The 23,557-nt window shown below is 33.4% G+C and overlaps 1 protein-coding gene across 5 annotated transcripts; it reads right to left on the minus strand.

The window, feature by feature from the left end:
- Positions 1–2,263: 2,263 nt before the first annotated feature.
- On the minus strand, positions 2,264–21,295 carry LOC127860375 (heat shock 70 kDa protein 12A-like). 5 transcript variants are annotated; one of them, XM_052398414.1, is made up of 11 exons: positions 21,175–21,295; positions 20,185–20,278; positions 16,807–16,893; positions 15,977–16,039; positions 14,323–14,361; positions 13,836–14,003; positions 12,988–13,116; positions 12,477–12,698; positions 10,983–11,145; positions 10,408–10,628; positions 2,264–6,536 (listed from the first exon to the last, which is right to left on the minus strand). In XM_052398414.1, exons 2-11 carry the CDS (start codon positions 20,248–20,250, stop codon positions 5,697–5,699), a joined length of 1,998 nt encoding a protein of 665 aa, XP_052254374.1. In that variant the 5' UTR covers positions 20,251–20,278; positions 21,175–21,295; the 3' UTR covers positions 2,264–5,696. The 5 variants fall into 5 exon arrangements, with proteins under 5 accessions (XP_052254374.1, XP_052254383.1, XP_052254400.1 ...); XM_052398423.1 differs by lacking the exon at positions 15,977–16,039; XM_052398440.1 differs by lacking the exons at positions 20,185–20,278; positions 21,175–21,295 and adding an exon at positions 19,652–19,697 and having other exon boundaries at positions 15,945–16,039.
- Between the last annotated feature and the right edge of the window lie 2,262 nt (positions 21,296–23,557).

The raw sequence follows: 23,557 nt of genomic DNA on the forward strand, positions 1-23,557 counted from the left end.
TGCCCCAATTACACTTTTATTTGTGAACGCTCTCTTTTTACATTTTCGTCTTACCGAATCGATGAGAGCAGGACGCCCTCGCTTGAGTACCGCTTATTAATAACATAATGGTTTATCATGAGAACTACGCCGTGCTTCCGACGCTGCCCGGAGCCAATCTCGCGTTGTCTCGTACATATTCGGATATCGTCGCTAGAAATTCATATGGAATATATTGTCACACAAAAAACCCACAAAAAACAACATTGGCGGAAACACAATACTAACAAACTGTAACATAATATAAGCTATAGGAACTTTTGTTATACAAAAAAAAATATCTGCTACCATAAAATGTGTGATTAGGCCAGTTAAGGCCTGTTTGACTTGTTTCCAATACTTGTGGTTTCCGATCTTGTGTTGATTTACCTTCGTTATTGTTGCAAATGGATCAAATTCAATAAGGAGCAACAGCTTTAATAGGTTGTGGTTTTGCAACTGTTATATACATCCCGTGTTGTGTGAGAAGTTAAAGATCGCACTTAATGCAGGCAGAATGTGTGTACATTATTATTCTTTAATTAAACAGTCAAATTTTATAATAAATGTAATAAATTAATTACATAAAATATATAGTTATACACGTAAACCATGTTAAGTATGTGTTTACTTGTAAATCATAAAGCTTACAGGCATATTGAATTGATGCCGCTTTCCATTTAACACCTTTTCTTTGTTAATTTCAAAGCATACTAGTCAGATATCGGTTATGTAGTTAAAATAAGTGATACGACATAAACATTAAAACTGAGTAACGATTGCAATATATGGAATATGTCCCTTTTATTTGGCTCGTTTACAGTCTCAAGCTGAAATAGTTGGCAAAGTGCCATCAAGCGTTAATCGGTATAAAAAGGTCTATGTAGATGACAACTTTGTTATATAGTTAATATATTATACCTGATCTGGATATTAGCAGTTATTAGAGAAATTCTTTACATTTAAAAAAGTACGAACTTGGGTGTAAGGCTTCTTTGGACGGACACAATTACAACAGAGCGACCACTTTACACTGTTCGTCGTGTCTATATATTTAAGTCGCACAATACACGTTCGCAGTTTTTCGGTTTGATAGCTTTTTAATGTTTACTTCGTTTTGTCTTCTAAATGTGGGATTCATTCCGCATTGTTCTTGTCCGTTAATCCGTCAATCCGTACGCCTGAAATTTCGGCCTAATACGTGTTTACTCAGTTTACACAACTCATCTTTTACCGCTGTGGATTACGCTCAAAGGTTTTTATCTGAATGTATCTTAAACGAAGTTTGGCAGCAACCAGTTTGAGAAGAAATATGGCCATTTCACTGTTTTTGACGATTTAAAAATAACGATCAATAGATAATTGTATTTCCTGCGCGTGTGCGGGCGGTCGTTATGCGTCGTTAATCCATTGGTTTGATAGAGGCTTTGTTTTAAAGAAGCCTTTTCACAGAATTTGGCATGTATTGAAGTTTGATATTAAATGCTTTATTTTGATAAATGTAAACAATGAACCTAAAAATCCCCAGTAAATAAAAACAAGAATACAATTAAAAAAACATAAAAAAAGTAAACCTCAACTGGGCTTGAACCACTGACTCCTGGAATCCTGGAGTAAAAAGTGTTCCGTTAAACCACTCGGCCATCCGTACTCATGCTATGATGGCATGTATTGTTTACCTTATATAAGCAATCCTCGTAGTTTCGCAAAATATAACGACAACAACAGAACTTTCCCAATTATTATTTCGTTTTGCGTTGCAACGTTTTATAATTTTCAGGTTTTCAACTTGTTAAAAGATGCATAGATGTACAATGGAGATTTTAGAGAAAATTTGCGAATCTGAAACAACTTTTTTTTTTATTTTGTGAAAAAAGTGAAAAGGCCCCTTAAAAATTGTGTTCGCATATATCTTAGAGTCAGACTTAGCTTTGCCGTGATAAAGAAAGTTTTGAATAAAACCATGTATGCACTGTGCGTCTTAATTGACCAAATACCTTGTATTTAAATAATGACTTAAAAATCCACACGAAAGCCGAAAACGCTTAATGCGTAAGCGATTTTGCATTTTTAATGAACGTTTGTTAACATAATCAAGTACCATTCTGAGCAGAAAAAGGAAACACAACCGAAGGGAAACAGATACAACACCTTTGTATTTAATATGTCGTTATTCAAAACAACTTTCAAATTCTCTTTTAGTATGGGAATAATGACATTCTAGAAACATAAGCAACAGATAAAATTGGTATGCATACCATCGTCTTTTATTTAAAGCAAATAAACAATACAATTAAAACAATTTACGCAACATTAAACATTAAATCATTAATTCTATATGTCTGTGCATATACTTATCAGATACTAAAATTCAGTCATTTTTTGCAGAAGGTGTGCTAGAAAAGTAGCATGTGAAAAGTAGCATGCGTTTTCAGTTTTTCCATTCAGTGACAATATCTCACATATTAAAGCATCATTTGTACAAACGTTTGCTATAACAAATAAAAGCCTGGTATTACCTGTTGATATTAGCGTTTTATGTTTTATCACAGTTACAATAACAAAGATTACTATTTATCCTAATTTTTACTCATTAAATGCACATGCGTTCATATTTGTTTTGTAATAATATACATCCCGTAAACCAATGCTCTGTTCGCTTTACTTTTTTATTTTCATGCGATTATATAGTATATTAAAACATAATTAACCATAATATGTATTGTTTTGTATACTATTGTGGAATAATTAACCACATCCTAATTAAAACAAAACATACAAATTAAAACAAAAATGTATATTGTTTTGGGTACACTTTTCTGTAATAATATTCTACTAATCAAAAATAGAAACACAATGTGTTTATCTTTGTAGAAAGATAAAAAATGAATTTCGACAATTTTGGAAAGGGCAAACATATTGTTTTAAATCAAAAATGCATAAACATCTGCGTAGAGTATGGATTTTAAAAAGACACCGATTTTAAATTAAATGTGGAAAAAATTATCAAGATTATAAAAAGTAAATATGCTAATATTCAAACACAATTTATATTTGTGTTTTATTTATATTTAGAATAGTTACACACATATAGAGGAAATAACACAATTACTATTAAACAATATATACTATATTAAAATACATGAAGTAAATCAAAGGTAAAATATCAACAATCACAAATTAAACAAATAGCATTAATTATAAATAAGCAAATTTCTAAAGGCTAGTGTGTACTGTATGTTCTATTCGAACTTTACACAAATACGTGTGTATTACCCGATGGCGGCGTTTTAAACTATTAGCTTTGATAAAATAAATTATAGACTGAAATAACGTCATAACCAAATTGATTTTGTTTTCCGATTGCTGCAGCATTAAGAAGATTTAATTAATCCTCTGTTTCAAACATAAACAATAGTTTCAACAGCATAATCGAAATAAAATAATTGTATGTTTTCAACTACTATAACCTTATATAAATTGGTACATTATTAACATTATCAACAAAGGTGCTTTTCATAGTCTGAGGTTAAAACGCTATACACAAATTCATAATGTATTGTAAGTTTTGTTTGACCACGTACAATCACAAGAAAATGTATTAGTAATGTTCTTAAACATCTTGGTTGAGATGAGTATGATGAATAAGATAATGAACATAAAATTAACATATTCTAATCAATTTGGAGAAATCTTTATTTTCGTAGGGATAGATCTAGTTTCTCTTTTTATAAATGTGGTTGCATGATTTTGATACCGAAGTTTCTTTTAAATTATGGTATATATGTTGCTTAAATGTAATATTTTTTGAAAATTGGAAGGGAAATGCAATCAGGGTCCACACAAACTGGTTCAAAGGAGCTCAAAACCACACAATTTGCTCACAGGTATTAAAACAACGTATGAATTTGTATAAAAATTAACCTCACATTATCACGATTCAACGCAAGCAGCAATAAAAGAGAAAACATTTCAATTATATTTGCATTTAACTACTCAACAGTGGAATTCAGACCAGAGAAATCTATTTTTAGAGGTTTGTGACACACAGATATACAACTTAAACAATTATCAACTATGTTAAAGTAATGTTTCTTCAACCGCGCTTTGTGCCACATAAAATAAAGTGTAAAGTCACCCGCGTTGGATATTGGTCAGATACACATATAGGAGCTTCGATGTACCGCCTTTTCCTGCTTTTCGGTACTTTTCGTTCTTTATGTGACTTTTTATGTGTCTGTTATTAAACTGCATCCTTGTTGCTTTTGTGTACATTTTGCTTAACTTTTCATACAGCTATTTAAAATTTAAAGAAAATTTTGTTTTACTGTTTGTAAATAATTCTCAACAATTGGAAAAAGAGCTGTGTTCATTACTGATTTTCCCAACAATTTACCCTCAAGTTTTAAATCATTTTACCCTACGCTATGCCTTTAATTGTAAGGCATTGACTTTTAAAAATATAAAATAATTGTTATGATTGTTAAGACGATAAGTGTATTAGGGGTATTTTTTTCTGTATGATTCCTACAAACGGATAATTAAAAATTGCAATTAAATCCATCATCTATATCGTTTCATGATAGGATTTATATATGATTAGAAACATAAAATGAATCACAAATATAAGTATAACTAACAGTATTTTAAACCCATTTACCGTTTATTCAAAGGCTTTACGGAAATGTTTTCGTACAATTTAAAAAAAACAACAGAACAAATGTATGTTATGTGTACTAAATTCTTGTCATATTAATAACATCACCAACCAACACGTTGGTTCCTACGTACGTTACACGTTGAGTTATTGAGTGATTGAGAAACATAATACAATTGATTTTACATTACTACCAAATATCACTTTATAATTGTTTTTCTTAGTTTATTGTAAACATTAAGAAAAAGAGAAAATCAAGAAGACAAAAAAGCCACACACGTGAGGGGGCTTTATCTACACTTCGGTCGTTTTCGGAACACTAATTAACTTCGAAAAAATATTCATAAAATTGACGGTAATATCACATATAATTAATCATGACTGAAATATGGAAATAAAGAACCTCCTGGCACATTATCAGGATTTTTGTTAACATTCACTAGTTGTATGTGAAGTGGAATTCGCCTGATTAATAGGAAGCACATTTGTCACCGAGGTAAAAGTTTCGTAGCAAAACAATGGCAGTTCAAACCGGTTGAACGTAAGACTTTTTGTGCAGTTAGATTATATCCGAGTGACAACCGATATGGCGATTTGTAAACAAGTGATTGTGTGTCTCCACTCTTTGTTCATATTGCGAAAAAGGTACACAATCATCAAATCATTTGATTTGATAATATATTCGTTTTAACCCGAATGAGTGCATATTTGGTAAGTATCTTCATTTGCAAACAGGTAAACTGTTCCGTAAATATGGGTGAGTGTATGTTCAAGTCAATGTCTTGATAAGGTAGTCAGCGCATTAGAAGTACGTTGATAACATACTCTCCTGAAACTCTCGACCATTCATTACTGAAATGACATGTAGCAAATGTAAGTATCATCCCATTTCATTTGTATAATAAAGGGTATACACCCGACTACAACTCAATTATTACATTAAACAATTCTCACGAAACGCTTTAAGGTAGAAAACATTGCTATAAGTATTGCATGAACAGTGATACTGTCACAAACGCTTTCACATTTTTAAGTATTTGAAATATGTTTTTCCTGTTGTTGTGTTTGTGGCTTTAACTTCAATCTCTGTGCCTCCAAATCGCATGGACACACTAACCGCTCGATTGACTTTTTTTTCTTCATCACATGGTGGAAAATCCACATCGAACTGACCGATAAACATGCATCCCTCATCTGTTGTATGGTTTGGATCGGTTTTATCGGAAGAAAACATATAAATGGTTGCAATTGTTTGATTTGCATCTGCTGGATAGTAATCTTTATCAACTATCCATTCTCCACATTTTACTGACTGACCGATCGTAACGTGCTTTCTAAATACTGTGTTAGCCCACACTTTTCCTCCGTCTCTAAATGTTAAATCTTTATTATGTCTTTTCTTATCATATTCCATTGTACAAGCTACCCCATAGGTTCGCGGCATTATACGTGATGTAACAATCGCTTCGTTGTGACCAAACAGTACGGCGCCCTTTAGAATAGAAAGTTCTGCGTCATCTGGTCGGATTACAGGTATGGGACGACTCGCAAGATCTTCCCTTATTGCATTTGTCACGTAATCTGAATTTGCAAATCCTCCAACTACAACAACAGCCGTAACTTCATGTATCAATTGCATTTGTTCGAGGATGTCTGTGATAAACTCGCATATGTCTTTGATAACATTGTTAAACAAATCCAACACTTTCTTTATTGGAATATACAGTCGTGAATTCGTGAAAGATAATTCACTTGCTTGAAGAACCTCTTGGACCTTTTCGCCTTTGATTTTTTTGAACAGCGATACGAGCGTTTGTGAAACCTGAACTCGAAAATGTTCTTGTTCGTTATGAGGCCCAACCTTTGAATATAAAGCATTATTTATAATATTTAAAAATTATATAATTTAACATACATACTGTTTGCGAAGTGTTTGTTCTTGCTTATGCATACATTAGAAAATTATAATTGATATAATGTTTTTACAAATCAATGTTTTAATCTTGGAATCGACGATTATTATTGCGCCTGGATATCTTACGTTTAAATCATGTAGTTTTATTGCATGAACTAGTATTTGTGTTAAAGCATATTTGTAATGAAGGAACACGGTACACAAAGAGCCGAAAAAACACTTAAGACGTTGGTTATAATGAAAATAAATTATCTTATAATAGTAAATATCACATAAAATTGATAACATTATTAATTTTTATAAACGACAAAAGATTGAATATTTTGGAATGTGTTTTCGGACATCACATGGATTCCTTATCAAATAAAAACAATTTATATGTTACAATCTGGGTGATCCAGATAGCAGTTTAATCCAAAAGCCATTGGTTCAAATATTAATGGTACTAGCATACTAACAGTTTATGTTTCGAGTAATAATTGTCTAATTGTTTAATTAAACTATTTAAATTCCAGTGCTTGAATATATAAATTTAATGACAGACCTAAATTTTACCAGTTTTTATAGGTTTAAAAGGTCTTCAAACATAAATTATCATATCGCCAAATTTAAATTACCGCAAATAGTAAAATGCATGCTAAGACGGCGAAAGTTCTAAAAAAACAAGCACGAGCCGTTTTCATCACTGGAATGTCTTAGTAGGGAACATTTGTAGCGAAATAGTATGGGATGCTTTTGTATAGAAGTATTTGCGACACAATTTAGGATGTCAGTTAGAACTTCTGACAACGCATTAAACGATGTAGAAATATATATTGGTCTTATACAAATAGTTAGGGCTTGTCCCAATGAAGAAAACAGAAAACAATTAAAAAACTTACCCAATCTTAACGATTAACATATACCGGTGCTAACGACATAATAAGATCCTTTATCTAGCCATACTGAATTCACAGACATAAATGGCCTTATTAAAATTGAAAACAACATATGTGCTTCAAAAAGGATACTTTCGGTATAAAACACTAAGTCATAAAATAATTCAATCGCAAAATTAATTGTACACATTTTTGGCATTGTACAATATTATTTTTGACTAAAAAACCTTTCTTAATTGTGTTTAGTTCTAAAATATACTCGGACCTCACTGTATCGCGGCATTCATTGTACCGCGCTTTTTTATAACTCTAAATATTTGTTTTATTTATATATCATAAATGCTTTTCTAATTGAACTTATCATTTTCTTGCATAGTTTGGCTAAACAAGTGCTTACTTTCCTAAAAATATTTTTGACAGTTTGCGATCGTCTGTTAAGTTTGAAAGGCACGACATTTCCGCTGTTGAAAATAAAGTTAACGGAAGCGCATAGTAATACAATATTTAAATATTGAATGAAAATTGAAGCAATCATTTTTTTAATGCATAAATTTTAGGTTTCATTTTTGAATAAATGGTGATGTAATCGAATTTGAACTAATAATTTTGTTCTATTTTTAGGAACCTCAACCAAAAAACAGCGTCTGCTGCATGACAGAGAGATACTTCAGATGGCGTTTGAGGCCACTTTGGGTGGTGTTTCTGCGTCCAGAGCCGCAATGATATACTCTGTACCAGAAACAACCCTTAGGGACAGAATAACAGGTCACATTGATGCTGATGCAAAAGTTGGACAAAAACGTCACGACAAACACTCAATAAATATTATGATGAACTTTTCCATGTACTATCAAGAACAAAATAATAGATAAACATCAAAAGATATTAAATATCGACGAATCTGGAGTCACCAGTGAACATATACCACCAAACAAATCATATGCAAAACGGACACTGTTCCACAAAATGTAAGATCTGCACAGTCTTCCAGGTTTACCATCATAGCAGCTGGTTATGCTGCTGGTCAAAATGTTCCATCTTATTATGTCTTCCCATGACACCGTTGAAACGACAATTTATTTAAAGGATCATGTCCAGGGTTAGCAGGGGTGATGTCAAAGTCTGGATGGCCCAATACATTAGTGTTCCTGAACTATCTGACGAAACATTTCATTTCCTATGTGTCTATACAACGAATATCCCACACTCATACTGTACGATGGTCACCGCTCACAATTGGCAAAAACGAATAATGTCATCCTTTTCGTTCTGTAACCACACTCAAGTAATTTCACCCTGTTCCTGGATGTTGGCATTTTCGGGGCTTTCATAAACATATATTATTATCAGGAATGTCAGCGCTTCATGAAGATAAATCCTTGCTTGAACATTACACAATACAATATTGCCGAACTAAACTCAAAGCCCTATCTGAAAGCCCCTTCTGCAGAATATTTAACATCAGCATTCAAGAATACTGGAATATCACCACACAACAAATCAGCAATATATGACTCCAAAATAGCATCTTGTACAATCTTTGATGAACCAGATATTACCACCGAACAAACGACATATAGTGAAGAAAAACCAAACCTGATGCAGATTGATGTTGATGCAAAACACGATTCTTAGTCTCTAGCTGTTGATTTCTTTACCAAAAAGACAATCACTTGAGCCGTTAACCCCAAACCTAAAAGATTTGTGCCTCAATTTAAAAGCACAAGCAACTTGATGGTTGAGAAGTATGTTCAGCAGCTAACAGCTGCAGCCAGCTCGTGATCCCGAAGATGAAGAAAAGGACACCAAATGGACCTAAGCCGAGTACATCTGGACTCAGCCAAACAACATTTGCCCAGTTTGAGTCCTGAGGATGCGAACAGTGATGATGACATTTAGACTTACTCTGAAACATGTTGCGCGTGCAATAGGTGTGAGCCAGCAGATATTGACAATTTCCAATACAAAACATTGGTGACACGAGGAAAGTGTGAAATATGTCCACATTAGACTCATTTGAAATTATGTTCAAATGTCAGAGTAATACGACGGGACACTGAATGTCTTTGTTTGGCAATTGTTGCCCACCATACTTGAATTTGAATTGTGTTTCCTTTTGTAACATTAGCGCGATAGAATGGAGTGACCTAGATTGTAAGGATGTTTTGACAGGTATAGCGTGTTTGCTTATACGTCAATAATTCTCACACCAAAGTGAAATACATGCGATTGTTTTGTGAAATTATGTTTTTATGGATTTTATCTTTATTTGAGGTAATAAATCGGCGTTTTTGAAACGCTGTCATTGATTTTCAACAAGTACCGCGATACAGTGAGGTCCCATGATAAACGCATGGTTGCGAAGAAAAGCTGACCCTACAGGATCTGCTTATATAAACAAATAAGTTGAGAGCAAGATAAATGCTTTTAGATCATTTAAAGATCAAATCTACTTCATGGCAAGTTAATAGTGCATTTATTTGGTACAACATATCATATAGTGAGTCATTTTTTGAGTCTGGACATTTGTTTAGACGCCAAGGCTTAAAACACGATCTTCATAAAATAAATTAATGCGCTTAGACCCTTTTACATTTAAAACTAAGACTACTCTCTGCGTTGAGTCACCAATTGACCCTGGGTTCTACAAACACGGACCGCGTATTGTTTTTCGGAAAGCGGAAAGCATATATTATTTGATAAAGATGTTAACATAATACTAATATAATATAATTCTAAGATATACAAGCATGTGTTGGGTGTTCGCGGTATGCAACAACTTGATAATCGGCTTACCAACTGTTTAGGTTACGGTATGATTACATATGATACGACAAGGTTCCTATAAGAAAAAGGCTTCAAAATTAACTAAGCATATCGTATTTAGCAGCTCTACACAGATATTCAAAGTGTATGCCATTCTAGGCATATATGCTCACCTGACGTTTTTGAGTTTCAACGTCCATTTGCAAGTCGATGAAATCCATTTTATTCTTGACTTGAAATATATCGAATACCTCATGGCCAAATACTCCCATAATCATATTTAAGACCTCGTCATTAACCCTCATGCCTCCCCACGCTCCACCTCCAGACTTGTGGACATGTTTCAGGCTGAGGTCATCATTCACCTTCACCGTTGTTATGTCAACTGTTCCACCTGAAATTATACACGACGTCGATTTTATAAAATGTCAAACATTTCAGAAAACTTAATCTGGTAACTGGTAGAACAAGCAAGTAGAAAACATCAGCAAACAAACGAGCAAGGTATATGGAAGTGATTCAATATTCAGTTTTCAAAACAACATGTAATAGAACTAGTTATACATAACTATGTTTAAATGTATGGGTAAGTTTGTTTATCTAATTGTAGGCATTGGAAAATAATAAGATAAAATCATCAACGAACATATTTCACGGTAAGCATACACGACTAAAATGTTGTAAACATAACTAAAGTAGAATCAATATGCAATTCATTTACATTGTTTTAACATTAAAACATGATTACCTCCCATGTCAACTACCATTACGGTGGATCCAGGTTCGAAGGCGTATTTTTTGTCTGAATTATTTGCACTGACAAGGAACTGACCGCGTGGAAGTTTTTGACAGTAGATTGCTGCGCATTCCGGTTCTAGTGCTATTGTTAGATTGCTGTCTCTTATGTTCGCCTTTAAAATTGAGATCAGATATCAATTATCCAGTATAATGTGTTAAACGGAAACAATCAATATTATAATGTATATCCATAACGCTGATTGTTTATGCAATTATGATACTGCAAGCGATGATCACAGAGTATCCGTTTAGCATAAAAAACCTTGCCTTAATTACAAGACCTTACGCCCTTCTAAAATAGAATTGTCTGATTTATGTGTGTATATAAGCGCCATGCCAAAGCTTTTGTTTGCCGATTGGCTGCACCATACTAGTTTGTTAAAGTTAAGAGATTTAAGAAATAGGAAAGCGACCAAGTTGTGTGAGCTTTATTATATGAAGGATGTTGTAATAACGCGACACAATGTTACCCTTAATACATGTTTATCTCGTTTAACAAGGCCCGGGTGATTCCCTTTTCATAAAATGGCATACGTTATGATTATAAATCAAACTAAAGAACCTTATTAATTAACTAGTATTTTATGTTTTTCACGGTTCCGAAGATATCAACTTATCTTGCATTTATAGAAACAATAAATTGCCATACATTTTACCTAAATGGGACTGTGATTATTACTATAATCAAATGTCTTCATCTACGACCAAAGTCGTAGGTTGAGGTCAACATAGAAAAAAATACTCGTATAAGTGGAATCAGTGTTCAATCACTCGCTTATCTTTTCAGCGATTACTATTAAAACAACTTGGTACTTATGGTAAGCCTTTTCAAGGTCGTATTACACCGAAGAATCAATGCTTATCTGTATTGTTCAATAATCCTTATTACTAAAGTAATACAGGATGTTATGGTTGTCAATAATATATTAAAGGTTGAAATAAAATAGTTGAATCAATTCAAAATACAAAAACATTGATCTTTATGAACCGCGAATACATTTTAATGGTAAACGAATACAAAAATATATTGCTGAAAAAACAACAACCGCTTTTAGGAGCATACTTTCAAAATACTCAGTAAACATGTACGTTTCATACAATAATAAACAAAACCGTCAATACAATCCTATCAGGATGTTGGAATAAAATGTTTGTCTCATTGCACATATTATAGACGACTATATGGAAACACAAAAATGCTCATTTTCGGTCATATTGAATGACAAATAAAGTTTTTATCACATTTACATACAACACCTTGTTGATATTTAACAGACCATCGATTAATTTTGAGAAAGTCCAACTTAAAACATTTATAACTGACATAATAAACTAAACAAACTTTTACAACAACCTGCAAAATACTTGGTAAAGAAATGGCGTTTATATGAGAAATGTCCAACAAAGCCCAGAACGACCCTATAAGCCTGCTGCCTATGATTACCTGTCTTGCCGCTTCTCTCATTATACTCTTGGCTGAGTCAGTCCAAATAGCTGGGATCGTGACAACCCATTTCGTTTCCGCATCAAGGTAATCAACGTTATTTACTTTAAAATGACGTACCGCATGGTCTTTGAAATATTTAATCACACATCCAAAAACAAATGACGCAGGTAGATGTCTTCCTTTGTAATCTTCGATTGTTTGGTTGAAATCTACACATTCCTATAACACAGTTTTTGTTGACATTAAATATTATAACGAAATAATGTTAGCATACAATCGCTAGGAGAAATTTCATCTGTTAACTCTAAGCATAAATTGATGAATATTATTAAGACTTATATCTTGTAATTAAATGATACAAAGAAAGAAAAAATAAATATATGTTTAAAAAGGAATTATTATACATGCGATAGATTATTGTGAATTCTTAAAAAGTATTGTTTCTATGTGGGAACGGTGAAATCAAATATTATAAAACGGTTTGGTCTATAGATTAACATGTTGGTACTTTTTTTCTATGCAACGTCATCTTGAAGCCTTGGAAAAAATACCAGTCTTCGTGGTCTTCATGATTTTGCTCAAGTGTACACAACTTTTCTATGGCTACGTAGCCAAAGGCGGCAATAGTCTTATCTGGCTAGATAAAACCAATTTAAAGAGAATTGTTAGAAGCATACGTGCGAATAGGTATACTTTAATAAATTATGATATCATGGTTATCATACGGTTTATACCTGTTCAGGAACAATTTTATAATAACTTTCTACTATGAATAATATAAATAGAACATATTTATTCATTTAATGATTAAAATCGAATCGAACCGGCAATTTCAATGAAATGCCTTTGGAAAACGTATAGACAAATATTCTAAACAAATTTTTATTAAATAAAATGAAAATATCCTCATTAAAGAATATACTATATTTAACCAGCCACTGCTCGTATGTTTCAGGCGCACACATATATCAATAATTTTGGAATCTGTGTGGGTTAGAACGGTTATTTAATTACATATGTGTTGCTATGTTTGTTCGATCGTTGTGGTGAGATCAGTTATCACTACGGTTTAATATTTTAAAGTTATATGTTTATGTTTTGTATACGCATATGGGTAAATTTTGCTTTATTGTCGCCCTTTATTTAAAGTATATTTTAAACTCTATAAATGTTTGAATATTACATCATCAACGAACTAGTGTCTACTTTTGACTATTTCATCATTTGACGGCGGCGAAGTAAGTTTACATAATATACCGAATTATACGGACATCATCATACACATATTTACATAAAATCAACTTCCTGACGCTGAACAAGGAAAGCCATTACGTCAGATTGTTGGTATTCAAATACCTTTAATAGAAGAGCTGTCAGTGTTTTCTGTAAAACACGTGATCCATGCTGCCAGTTGGGATTTGTTTGTACTGCTAAAGGCGTTTTTTCGTATTCCCATTTCCAAAGCCAGGCATACCCGCTTGCATACGATCCTATATCTATTGCAATCACTAGAAGAGGCGTGGTCTTAAACAAAGTTAACAACAATTAAAAACGCACTAGTGCAATATTCGTAAATGCAATCTTACAACTAGCTGATTGTACTCTGAGTTTTAGCTTTTTTTACTATACACGTGTGATTATGTTATAATTATAGTACATCGTGTGTTTTATGTATTGTCAAATGAGGTTGTCTTCATAAGTTTTAACCTAACGCAAAATGTTGACAAAAGTGACACACGTTATAAAGTTTCCTAAACTAAATAAATTAGTTCTTACCACACACAGCTTTAATGACATTATACATTTAGATAAATAAACTGTTTAAGAAATATAAGCTGCTAACCTTATCTATCGCCTTCTCCATTACAGGTACCTGTGTATCCTGCGAAAAACAGAGTTTTTCAGAGATATTCCTTACGCTTACCGAAACGTTTTGCATTGCATTTTAAGATGCACGCTGTAACAAGAGCTGTCAGAAGACAGCGCGCTCGACTTTTCGAGTGCTTGACAGTATAATGGGGAAATTGTTCATATTCTATTAACTGGAAGAGGACCATAATTGAAACATACTGATCGCTTATGTTTTAAAGAATTATAGACGATTCTGAGTTCATGTATATTTTCCACAATCTATTGAAAATTTGTAAAGACATAACACAAACTAATAAGATTATATTTCAAGTTTGATAGCAATAGCTTGGGTGTGATGGTTGGACGGTCTTTCAAAAATAAAATAATAAAAATAAATATTTGTGTTTTTTACCATGTTTAAAAAAAATATTTGTGTGTGGGGGTGGAGTGGGGGAAAAATGGTGGATGTGTGGTCATTTATTAGATGATATTTAAAAAATAAGATGAAAACAAACGGAATTTTTTTTTTTCGGGGGGGGGGATTCTGGGGTGGAGCATGGGGGATGGTTTGGGTGGAGTCCATTGTGGTATGTCAGGTAAGTGTTGTAAGAGCTCCGTTCATGAAACACAGTGCCCCCTACTGCGCCGCTTTGAAGCCATATATTTGACTTTTGACCTTGAAGGATGACCTTGACCTTGACTTTTCGCCACTCAAAATGTGCAACTCCATGAGATACGCATGCTTGCCAAATATCGTGTTGCTATCTTCAATATTGCAAAATTTGACCTTAGACCTTGACGGATGACCTTGACCTTTCACCCCTCAAAATGCGCAGCTCCATGAGATACGCATACATTCCAAATATCGAGTTGCTATATTCAATTTCGCAAGATTTGACCTTTGACCTTGAAGGATGACCTTGACCTTTCACCACTCAAAATGTGCAACTCCATGAGATACGCTAGCATGCCAAATAACGTGTTGCTATCTTCAATATTGCAAAATTTGACCTTTGACTTTGAAGGATGACCTTGACCTTTCACCACTCAAAATGTGCAGCTCCATGAGATACGCATGCATGCCAAATATTCAGTTGCTATCTTCAATATTACAAAATTTGACCTTTGACCTTTGATCTAGATGGATGACCTTGATCTTTCACCACTAAAAATGTGCAGCTCCATGAGATACGCATGCATGCCAAATATCGAATTGCTATCTTCAATATTGCAAACTTTTACCATTGACTTTGACCTTTGACCTTTGAAAATTTGGTTAATTTTTGCGTTTAGGTCCACTTTATTCCTAAAGTATCAAAGCTATTGCTTTCATACTTGCCACACTTACTAACTATCATAAGGGGACTGTGCAGACAAAGTAATGTAAATCTGTCTTAGTAAGTGTTGCAAGTATGAAAGCAATGGCTTTGATACTTTAGGAATAAAGTGGACCTAAACACAAAAAATAACCAAATGTACAATTGTCTAAGTATAAAAAGTGGCATAACTCTAAAAGATAATGCTGACAGAGTTATGCAACTTTACATACACAATTGTCTAATTGCCATAAAGAAGTATTCCAAGTATCAGTTACTTGTCTTTGATAGTGTTAACCTTATTTGACTTTATAAAAAACGTTCACCAACGGCGACGGCGACGGCGACGACAAGGCGAGTAGTAAAGTTCTCATTTTTCTTCAAAAGGTCGATCTAAAAATGATATAACAGCGATGGGCGTTCTTCTAAACTATACTGGTACAACAAATATCGAATGAAGTACCTAGTTACAAAGTGTATCACCCCGTTTAAACCAACCTAGAAATCTGACTTACTTTCAACAAAGTTTAAGTATAAGTGTTTTCCCAATAGTGTATACACTATTGCTCAAGGAGAATAACCCGGTGACGATTTAACATGGTATAGATATTATTCAATCACCAAATAATTAGACAAGGTTTCATCAATATTAAACCATAAATGTTGCTTGTAGTGTGCATATTAGATCTTAGATAAGATAGTGTGACCTACTTTTTTGAATCCGCTTGACCAATATTCAAACTTTGTGAAGGTATTGCTTACATTAACATTCTTACAAAGTTTCATAAAGATTGAAGATAAATGTGGCTGCAATGCCATCAAGGTTAAATAAAACTGTGGTCTGTATACTGATAATGAGATAAATATTGACGATGCACGACGCTTAACGCACGACGACGAACGATCGACTCCGACTCACAACAGTAGCCTACACCAAGAATTCCGTGCTCATGTGATCAAAACTACTTAACTGCATTTGCCAAGCAATATGTAAAGACTTGATACATCAAAAGACGTGATAAGCGAATTTTAGCTTTTATGTGTTGTGCACATTGTTAATTGTTCATGTTGAAATGTTGGTGTGTGTTTTTATAATTTATAAAACTATTCCATGTTTTACAGACGAAATACAAAACGATAACCAATTGGCTGGATCTTACTGTCAAAGTTGATGTGCTTGGCAAACTGTGTTCATCGATACCCGTTACGTCGACCTTTGTATTTGGCGTTTCTTTTGGCGATGGATGCTGGAAAGAAACATTAACTTTACTTTAAATAGTTATACACGCTGTTAGTTTCACGTCGTTCTAATCGGCCTGGTTTGAATAATCAACATTTATCTAAGAAGTTAGCGGAATGTTTAACTTAAATCGATCCACACGATGTTTGTGTTTCGAGCGTTTTTGGCTAAACTGTTAAATAATGCAACATGATACATCACAATAGTAAGTACTTTACTTCAAACCATTTAATACATTCACATAAGAATATTTATAGGTAATATGTGTACTATTGTGTACTAGTTATTTACTAGCAACATTGTCTGAAAATAATAAAGATCATTTGACTTGTTTACATATAATTGCTTCATTAAGTTTAAGCCAAAACTTAAACATTGATACATGTACATAAGTTTTGAATGCATGACAATAGCATTGTGCAAAATGTTTGTTATATACATATTAATTAATAAACGATATTTAAATGAATCTGTTTAAAATGTACTTTGTGTCACTAAGAAGGTTCAATGGAAAAGCTACATTGTGACATATTTCATGTTTTACCCTATTAAGTTTCGAACAAATGAGAAACACTTCATTGGAAAAAGGTGCAATATGATATTCTGCTACTTTCAATCTCAACAAGTTTTAACAAGTTATGAATAGTTTAGTTGGGAAAGGTACCATATATGACTTACTGTTCCTTATACTCTTACCATAAAAACATATACATTCAAACATATTACTTTGTCATAATGTTGATACTAGTTGTTCCTATAATACTGTTAAAATGTTGGGACTTCTAGATTATATACATGAACATGGTTTGACAACATACATTTAAGGTCAACAGTCAAGCCTTTTGGCGTTTATTTTTTTTCAACACGCCTGAATCATTATCAACTTGACTGAGATATTATCCAAAAACACGTTTTATCAAGATGTATGGTGTTTAGGCTAAAGGTGTAATTTACTGAGTGTTCTCGGGCGTTTTATTGACTAGGTTTTAACCACATGTGGCCCTGTTTCGATATCGTCTGAGATATATTTGCAACAAGAGGTTCATAATAATTGGGAAATAAATATGGCCTTTATACAATTTATCTTTGTATTTTAGTGTGTCTGTATAGCCTATATGTCAAATTGCTAAGTTTCAAAAGTAACAAATTAATTCATGGGTAATAATTACAAATAGGGAATAAATCTTTAAGGTTTGAATAATGTCCCTCAAGCAAATCCTTTAAAAGTTGATTTTCGAAGACTTTAACATATCAAAGACGTCATTGCCGAATGGGTAGCTTAGTCTAGAGCTACACTGGCCGCATGGTGCATATGAGCAATCATTGCAAGACGCGGCTCATATGTGCATACTGAATACTCGCTATCAGTTACATACATTATCATAAATCAAGCATACACGTATAATTTAAACCGTGACAATTTGTTTAAACTCGAGTTCTCTCAGTGAAAATTATTACACTGTTTCAAACAGTGTAAGAATTAATGCGCTTGATAGATTTGAGTTGATTAATAATATCCATATTTGTTACTATATTGAATAGATTTAAAATCATTCAAGTATTGTCCACATAATGTCGCACTAGCTGCAAAGAAAAAAAATACAGTCGAAACCCGATAGCTCGATTTCGCTTGTCTCGAATTTCCGGTTGGCTCGAACTCTCTTCGAAGCAACGATTTTTTATTGCTATGTATTCATATATATTTGTGCCGGATGGCTCGAATTCGCGAGGCGCGAATTATCGGATGGCTCGAACTGTTTTCACAGTCCCGGTCACAGTTTTCACACATTCTTTTTGTTCGTTTGGGTCGAACTCGCTTCGGGTGGAATAAAGCTGTCTAGCGATTATGATCACTTTATTGAAGGCCCGCTATAATTGCAAACATGCCATAGGCTCGATCGTTAATTGATTTGAGTAAAAGATAACATTTTGTATACAATCTAGCGTTTTTAGTAGATGCTGTAAGATTATGGCTTTGTTTCATAGCGCTGTTCCTTACATGTACCCGTAAATGTGCTACGTAAAAGACGGGCTGATATATATATTTAGTCTTCACACAACTAAGCACAATTTTCGATCTATAAATTATATAACAAATTATAAATCCTTAATTGGTGTTTTCAAGGCCAGGGTAAAAAACAGAGATAAAAATTCATCAGAAGCCCAATGTAAAATAACTCTGGAAAACTGTACCTGAAAACAACCAATATTAACATGTAACTTAACATTATGTCACACAAACATAACATGTCATTTGAGCCAATTTACTACTAATGCGGTTCGAATTTTAAAAAAGTAAAAGTTTACTGATCGAAGTCTAGCGTAGAACTGACCAAACAATGAACACCCCGTGCAAATTCCCGCCTATGTCCACCTGAGTGACCATCACTCACGTGACAACCACACGCATGAACGAACCGCACATATACCTGTTTTGTGCGGTGCGTTATGTTTAGACATACGTTCTGTGCTATACTCCGTAACGCACAGAACTGAAAAGTCCTTACTAATTAAACAACTCTTCAACTGGATATGTAAATCTATTGCAGATTCATTTTAGTAAACATAAGTATATTAGAAATCGGTTGGCTCGAATTCCGGATGGCTCGAACTTGTGTTGTCGGTCCCGGCGAGTTCGTGCCAGCGGGTTGCGACGGTATAGCGACTTGTGTTTAATTAACTGTTTAGTTTGCACTGATATTAAACTGACTTGAAACACATTACGACACTTGAAGTGGCACTATGATTACGTTCTTTATGCTTACCGGTTAATCTCAAATTAAATATCTGTTCATGAAATATGCCGGAATTTCCGTGTGTAAATTGCACCTGCTTTAATGATTACTGTGTAGATAATGCATATGTATCTTCATTTCTAATCTCATATTGAACAACCATTTATAAGTGTCTTGATAATGCATGTAAGGCTACGGGACATCGAGGAAAACTTGGTCGTACTTGCTTTTAATATCATATTAATGGGCGATAATTAAAAAGGTTAGAAAGATCTTATGTTTCCCCAAATTAAAAAAACATAGCTCTATATCTTAAACTCTCTGCAGACAGAAATATGAAAACATTGAAAATGTTCGAGGGTATCTTCTACTTCATCCACCAAGTTAACTAATTCATTTGGTTGTACTACAATAGTTGAAATGGTACTTCCAAACGAAACGAGAGAAGATAAAAATTTAAATGTACATATATTGTAATATGGATCTAACAATTGATAAATAAAACAAGTAAACTTGCTTAACCTATTAAAAGGCTTTCAAAACAGCATACAAATGCTTTATACCGTGTGAGGTTTCTCTGCAGCTGATCGTTCTAACGATGATGCTCTTCTTGACTCTTTTTGACCCATTTCTGATTTGCTGCGCCCCTATATATGCCTGAACAAAACCGACATTGTTTTATTTGCAAGATAAGTAAAATGGGATAGTTTGAAAGACTGCATTTAAACGTCGGCAAGTGTTTGCTCATTGTTGCTTTAAATGTGAATAATGTTTTCACATAATTGTAGTATGGTCGCTTAAAGCATTGCATTGCAGTGTTCTACATATACCTCAAAGGTCATGCGCGTTTTTGTTTTACCATTCTAATGTATAACAACCTGAAAAAAACATATTTGTATGAGCACATTGTAACAGAACACACGAACAACATTACATTTTCACATTTCAAGGTTTCAATACTCACTTACAAACAGTGCTGAAAACAATTTCTCAAACATTATGAATTCTTCCGCAGACTGCTAGACATCATGCGATGTTGAGTTCTGTGTTATTCTGTACAGTCATGTTATTATTTAGCACGTTAGAGATGATCGACAGTGTATCGCATACATATGCATATAATATATACTCGTTTCTGACTTTTCTTATATTGACACGTCAATAGCATTACCCCCGGATAACGTTTGCATTACAGTATTGTATATAGCATTCAAATGCGAGGAACGTCTGTTGTTAATCCATTGTCACTAGAAGTCCTTAGCATTACTCCTTACTTAATTTAATAATAGTACTTAATTTCTTTATATGACTATTTGTTACGAAAATACAAAACACAACAATTGACATTTGAATGTGCTATATTTATTTATTGAGTCAGAGTATCTATATGCAGGAGTCTCCTTCGTGTGTCACTAAATTAAATAGATGTTAAATGGCGATACTATAAAATATTTGACTGAACGGTTTCCGCTGCATAACCATAGCTAAACTATCAATCGTTTACCCTTTTCAGTGAATAAACAAACACTTGTATATACAAAAATAGGATTTACCTTCACATCCAAACGAGAACGGCATATGGCCTATAACTTGTTATTAGTCCAACTAAAATCACAACGCATATGTACAGATAAAGTATTCTAAATGCAAGCATTACGATAAAAATAATTTGAGTCGAATGAGCACACGAGATAACGAGTTACGAGGCCATTTGTTTACTTTAATATTATACAGATTATGTACTGTGCGATAAATATGATATGTATCCATCTAAACTTTAAAAGTTGGCCTTGTACGCCTTTACAAGTAGTTAATTGATAATGTACATTACCGTTGATACTTTTATTGAAAAGACTTTGTATTAATGCCTTAATATTGTTTATAAAATATTGTTTGTATTTAGAACAACGTCTCATGCGCATGTTTGCATATACTTTATATCAGTCGAAGATACTATTTTCCTTGTTAAACAGATACACATTTTCTCATCTACTTCAAAAATTGTCTCAACTCCTTTATAAAAGGTTGTTCAATACTGATTGGAAACTTTCAAAATCAAAATTGTATGATTGCAAAAACTAGACTGATGCTAAGAGGATTGCATTTTTTTTGCAGGCTAGACGTGAGTATTGCTGTATGAAGCGCAAAGTTTAATTAATTAAAAAACAAAAAAATCATTATGCGCAATGAGTAAATCTAACTCGCGTAAGATCTGTGAGAATATTTAAAAATATAGCCCAAATATTAATGATACAAATAAGATTAATCCTAATGAATTTGTTTATCATTTTTTGAATATGTCAGCAATACACAACGACAGTTCTTTTCGTGATGATACTGTTCAGAAATCAGCCGACGGGGTATATAGTGATGGCCTGAATTACCCTTTGTCGATTGAAAGATTACGAACATTGATTTCATATATAACAATACATAAAAGCAGTGATCTGTTTGTCTATAAGTAAATGTGAGTCTGGTATAACACGCTAGTGTATAATGTTCAATTTGTTCGGTCAAATCGTTCGTCATGGTAATATATCCCATCCCCTATAACAATATATTTCCCTTATGATGTGCGATATTCTTGTTCCAAGCATACCCTGAAATATTTCAGATAGGTGAACATGTTAAGTTTGACTTTTAATCTGTACTTCTTAATCAATGCCTTAAAAGCGCTTTATGACAAATATTATTTTATGGGGGTATCTTTTTATTGTAAACGACTTAAACTATTGAGTATTAAAAACTATATTAAACCATGCAATATGTCATTCCTTTCTAATAAGCACTAACATTACTAATTTTATATTTCACCCGTGTTTATATGCCCAAAATATTTCTCAAATAGCGGGCCTAATTTTTTTATTTCATCCATGTTATTCGCAATATATCAAATTAAAATGAAGTGACTAATTAACACAATAACTTTTGACCTGATTTGTTACATCTGTAGTACATATGGCTCGCACGTTACAAAAGCGGTTTTGTTTACGTGAATGTTTTAATACAATACTTATATGACCTAACATGAGGATTGTGAACACATAAGTTTAATTTATTTTTTGTACTTGTTAAACAGATTGTGTTTGTTGCCTGCAAACTTTGAATTTGCACCCAACCGAATTTCAAAGTACACAAGGCGCTTAATCATGAGCAAAAGCTTGTCAGAGATGTAGGTCATCTTTAATTATTATTAATAGAAATCCCGAACTTATGCGTAAAGTTTTATTTCGACATTTGTAGAAAATTGAGAAATGTCGTATTTGTAAGAAAAAAATGATCAACGATTCGTAAATTCGAATCGGGGTATGGTTCTGCTAAATTGGAGGTCAGAGTTATGAAACCTGGTCGGTGACCTCACACAATTACCCCGAACACAAGTGGGAAGTTTCAATTGAATACATGTACTATAAGAAACAGTGATATGGAGTTGTTGCCAGTTTTCAATAACCCAATTTTTAAGGTGAAAAGGGGCACCATTCTGCCTTATTGCATTTAAGAGTTAATGAACTTGGTCAGTTTTCTCCAACAATGACCCCGTTCACTTATGTGAAGTTAAAATATATACCAGTAGTGTAAACACTTATGTGGAGAGGTTGCGCATTTACCTGAATCAAGTCTCTAAGTACATTAAAAGGCATACGTGTACTAAATTGCAGGTGAAACCTGTGACATTTGATCAGTGGTCACGACTAATGGCCCCAAACACATGTGTGACTCTTGCACTGAATATCTGTTTACCTTAACCGGAGCAGTACGCGAATTCCGTCGGCGACGACCATGCCAGAATCTAGGTGAGACAGTCGTTGCATAGTCAAGCTTAAAATAGAAAAAACATCTTAAATCAATATTCTGCTAATTTTGAACTATAATTGACCTTTCGACAGCCGATTGATTGACAGGCTTATTAACCAATCAGATTACTGCATAGATTAG

This window comes from Dreissena polymorpha, chromosome 1, assembly GCF_020536995.1.
Source record: "Dreissena polymorpha isolate Duluth1 chromosome 1, UMN_Dpol_1.0, whole genome shotgun sequence".
NCBI classification, from domain to species: Eukaryota; Metazoa; Mollusca; class Bivalvia; order Myida; family Dreissenidae; genus Dreissena; species Dreissena polymorpha.

What these genes read in the sequence shown, in the direction of transcription:
- LOC127860375 (XM_052398414.1), bottom strand. Translation starts at nt 20,250, where the DNA reads ATGGGTCAAAAAGAGTCAAGAAGAGCATCATCGTTAGAACGATCAGCT. An exon ending in CAAGCACATCAACTTTGACA is followed by an intron (nt 16,040 to 16,806) that starts GTAAGATCCAGC and finishes TATCATTTTTAG; the next exon opens with ATCGACCTTTTGAAGAAAAA. An exon ending in TCGTCGCCGTCGCCGTCGCC is followed by an intron (nt 14,362 to 15,976) that starts GTTGGTGAACGT and finishes TGTTTTTCGCAG; the next exon opens with GATACACAGGTACCTGTAAT.